The 4,311-nt window shown below is 31.3% G+C and overlaps 1 protein-coding gene across 1 annotated transcript; it reads right to left on the bottom strand.

The window, feature by feature from the left end:
- Positions 1-320: 320 nt before the first annotated feature.
- LOC131045013 (uncharacterized) lies at positions 321-1,648 on the bottom strand. Its single transcript, XM_057978512.2, has 5 exons — positions 1,505-1,648; positions 1,191-1,376; positions 920-1,097; positions 561-750; positions 321-473 (listed from the first exon to the last, which is right to left on the bottom strand). The coding sequence occupies exons 1-5, from the start codon at positions 1,553-1,555 to the stop codon at positions 416-418; spliced, it is 663 nt and encodes a 220-aa protein (XP_057834495.2). The 5' UTR covers positions 1,556-1,648; the 3' UTR covers positions 321-415.
- Positions 1,649-4,311: the final 2,663 nt, after the last annotated feature.

Here is a 4,311-nt window from a genome sequence, read left to right as displayed (position 1 = left end):
TATGAACAAGTTACTTATGCCTCATATAAGTAAACCTGCAAATATATAGTATTCCTTAGAAATAAAATACATAGTTTAAAATATGTTTACATAAGATGGTTACAACTTAAAATTTTAGTTGAACTTTTTATTAATGTCAAAAGGCATTCTACACTAACAACATGGATAGATTATAATAACACGAATATGTTAAAAAAAAGTGTTATCTTTATCTTAAATTTGACAATCAGATATATTAATATTTAATAATAGATATTATATTTTCAAAATAAACATATAAAATTATATCTTCATTTCTAAAAATAAAATAATTCCTTGTAAATATAAATATCTATAATAATAATAAAAATCCGATGTACTGTTTAAGATTTGTGGATGCACGAAATTAGCTATGATGGCTATTGGTGCTCTTCCCCTAAATATCATGCCTTGCCATCTTCCTTGGGAGATGTCTCATCCATGAATGGAATGACCTGAAAATGCAGTTTCCTGAATTAGAATTTGTATGAATATCTTCAAGACTCCGAATAAATTCAATATAATTTTGATCTAAATAGTACCTGATCCTACTCAAGGTTTTCACTGAAGTTTTCGAAACATTTTTATTTCGTATGAACTGATTTCGCGTTGCATAGAAATTGCTTGAATGTTCATCATTATATTTAGACTGCACTTCTTCGAATACATCATTATATTTAGACTGCACTTCTACGACTCCATGGTTACATAATTTCCTCGTTTTTCTTCTCTCTGTCAGGCATTCATGTTAGCATGATCATATGCATTGATCTACATTAACATAAAATCCTACATGGCAAAGTGACAGATAAAATTAAAAAATGGGTAATACCCATGAAAAAGTTAACTGAGATCCACCAATATCTCGACAAAATCATCTTTTCAAGGATAAAGAACCAACCATTCCTATTCTGATCCTGAAATGTTTCATTACTGCTGCATATCTCCTCCAATCCATCCTTTTTTGAATTGTTTTGAACATCATGATAGAGGCTAGGCTTTTCTGGTTCACTTTCACTTTGGCTTTCCTCAGCAAATCCAAACAGTACATGACCATTGGAAAAACCAGATTCAACTTCCTATGCACCCAAAACCAATCTCTTTTAGCACTATCTTATGTTCAGATCCAAAATCATCCCAATTATTCAATCAAAGAAGAACAAAAGGAAAACCTCATTTAAATCCAGGCTAAATACAGAGGTTATTTCTCCTCTATCTGCTTGCCATCTTTTACAGGGATGTGCATAATTGGCATGCTGATAAAGGCTTGAGACAAAGGCTTCCTCCATGGAGTTAATATAGAAGCTGTGTTTTTCATTGGTCCATGATGATTCTGACGATGTGGGATCCTCTATCAACTGTAAACACATACCAACTGTTAATATAAATTAACAGGCAAACATAGTGTTGTAGCAAAAACTGGTTCAACTCTATAGAAAAAATAGACAAAACCTATACAATAAAAACAATAGTTTTTCATTTTTACCAGGTTGGCATGTTGTGAATGGATCGCTGGTTGCTCATTATTCTGTGTCATGGTTTGGGCATTCTCTATGCATGTAATGGATCTGAGAGACTTACAGCTTGAATGCCCAAATTAGGAAATTTCTCACTATCAATCCAACCATTTATAACACCCAAAACTTCTAGTCTAGTTTTGTAACCAGTTGTACAGCATCGAATCCTTACTTTATCCTTATTTTGGCCTCTTTTCAACGGTCCTAGATATTTAATCTACAAAAATCCCAAAAGCTCAATAATATCTGATTAATTCGGTGGAAACAAAATACTATTTTCAGCCAACGAAAAAGCAAAAGTAAAAGAAAGAAAACTGAAGTGCACTGTTTTGGGACAGAAATGAGTAACGAAAAGCACATAAAAACTGCACAAGTGGAATAATATACACTGTATATATGCCAGCAAACCCATGATTTTACCATAAAAATCCCTGCGAGTCTTAAATATCTTCACGGTTAGCCCACGATTGGAAATATCTTTCCCTAGTCTATCCACGCAATCAGGCATATATGCACGTTAATATCTTAAGTTTATCTCTACTTGTTTATTTCTCAACTACTAAATTTTTAATTATTATAAAAGATTGTAGTTCAATTGACTGAGCACAATTTGTAATCATAATTATATATGGTGAATGTGAGCTTCTGGATTTGACTGTGTTTTTTTTTGTTATCAACATTTCGAATCATACTCTATGATTCATCATCAGGACGAGCTAGACAAGAGATGTCAATTATATGTTAAGGTCATCCACCAAGACTAGCATTTATACTATAATATCAATTAGAATATTATATTAATAAGTGTTATAATAAATATAATAATATAATTATTTGTATAATTTGCAAGGGTTTAATCATACTAATTAGTTCTTTTGAGTAAATTAAATAAATGTAATTATTGAAGTAATAATTAGTTAAGATAATAAAGTTGATGTCAATTGTTACCATAATGTGTAAGTAAATGCAAACTAGCAATTACACCCTAATGTGTAATCGGTATGTCGAAGAGGTATGGTATGTGAATAGGGAAAATTTTGTTCTATTTTTTTCATACATTTCTATAGAATATGATATCAATTGGTAGACCATTTTAAAATTGATGTTGTTTAAAGGTCTTATTAGAGAAGTAATAGTTTCAAATAAACTATGCATCCACTTATAGGGATCCAGACATGATTGAAATAAAATATTTGAATCAAGAACATAATTAGGCTCCATTATGAACATGCTCATGTTATGTTTGAAATAGGGAGAGAGGGAAAGAAAGGGATATAAAGAGCAGGATATAGAAGGGGTGAAGAGCGATACAAATATGGTTTCAAGGAGATAGAGATAGATATAAAGTGTCAAGAAAATATTTCAAATGAAAGTGGAAATGGAAAAAGAGTGAACTATATGTTTATTCAATGTAAAAGAAGCATACAGAAAAAAGAGAAGGCAACAATGAATAGTTCAACTGTCAAATAAAACTATCAAAATTACTATCAAAACTGAAGACAAAACTAATAATAGAGACTAACTAATAACCCTGTTCACATGGTGCTGAATCAAATGAAACTTGGTGCTAATGTGTTTCATTTAATTGTGAAAGATTGGATTTTTATCCATTTTTATTGCAAATTGATTGTCAATAAACTGTGGTGTGGATGAAACCTATTGTTCTTGTAAATACTCAAAAAATCTTTGAAGCCATAAGATTTCAGGAGTTGCCTGAGAGGTTGCCATATATTTAGCTTCTACAGAGAATAGGGTTGGTACTAGTTTCTTTTTAGATTTCCATGAAATGATAGTAGACCCAATATGTATTAAGAAAACAAATGTAGATTTTTGATCTTCCAAGTCGCCTACATAATTTCAATTTGAATATCCAAGCAAAGAAGACTATGTTGTCTTGAAGTATTAAAGCTCATAGTTTGAATGCTTTGTAGTTATCAAAGAACTGATTTGGTTTCTAACCAATGAGTTTATCTAGGCTATTGCATGAATCTAGAGAGAACTCTAACAACAAAATAAATATCTAGATGAGTAGTTGTATCATAAATTAGACTGACAAGAAGTTGCCTATATGTAGTTGCATCAACCAATGTGGTAGAGTAATTTGATGTGATTTTCATTTTTTTCTCCATATAAGTGGTTTGCAATCAACCATGCCAAACGTTTTGTGAAGTTCACCAATATTTGTTTTTGGGTGATGAGATATAGTGGGGTTTTTGAACCTCAATACCCAAATAGTAATGAAGGTGACCCAAATCAATCATATCAAACCTCTTCTTCAATTTTTCTTTCACACTTTGAATACAAGATCCTAATTTATATTCATGATAACTAAATCATCCATATAAACAACAAGATAGACAACAATACCATCAACCTTTTTAACGAAAAGAGAACTGCATCATCCAATTGAAAATGCTTGAAATTCAACTTCAAGAGATGCTCAGTAATTTTTTCATACCAGGCTTGAGAAGCTTGTTTTAAACCATACAATGATTTTACAAGCTTGCATACCTAGTGTTCTTTTCCATTGATTGCATAGCCTTTAGGTTGAGTTATCTTTGATATCAACATTCAAGAATGCAGTTATGATGTCCATTTGATGAACTTTCATCTCATTTTGGGCTGCAAGGGCCAACAAAGCATAAATGGTAGTCCATTTCATTATAGGTGCAAAGATTTCATCATAGTCTATGCCTTATTTTGAGCATAACCTTTTACACCAAGTCAGTATTTATGTTTTTCAAGTGAACCGTCTAGTTTATATTTGCTTCTAAAG

The sequence above is a fragment of the Cryptomeria japonica genome, chromosome 1 (assembly GCF_030272615.1).
Source record: "Cryptomeria japonica chromosome 1, Sugi_1.0, whole genome shotgun sequence".
Taxonomy (NCBI): domain Eukaryota; kingdom Viridiplantae; phylum Streptophyta; class Pinopsida; order Cupressales; family Cupressaceae; genus Cryptomeria; species Cryptomeria japonica.
The sequence above is the reverse complement of the archived record's forward strand: the minus strand, read 5'-3'. Positions and strand labels throughout refer to the sequence as shown.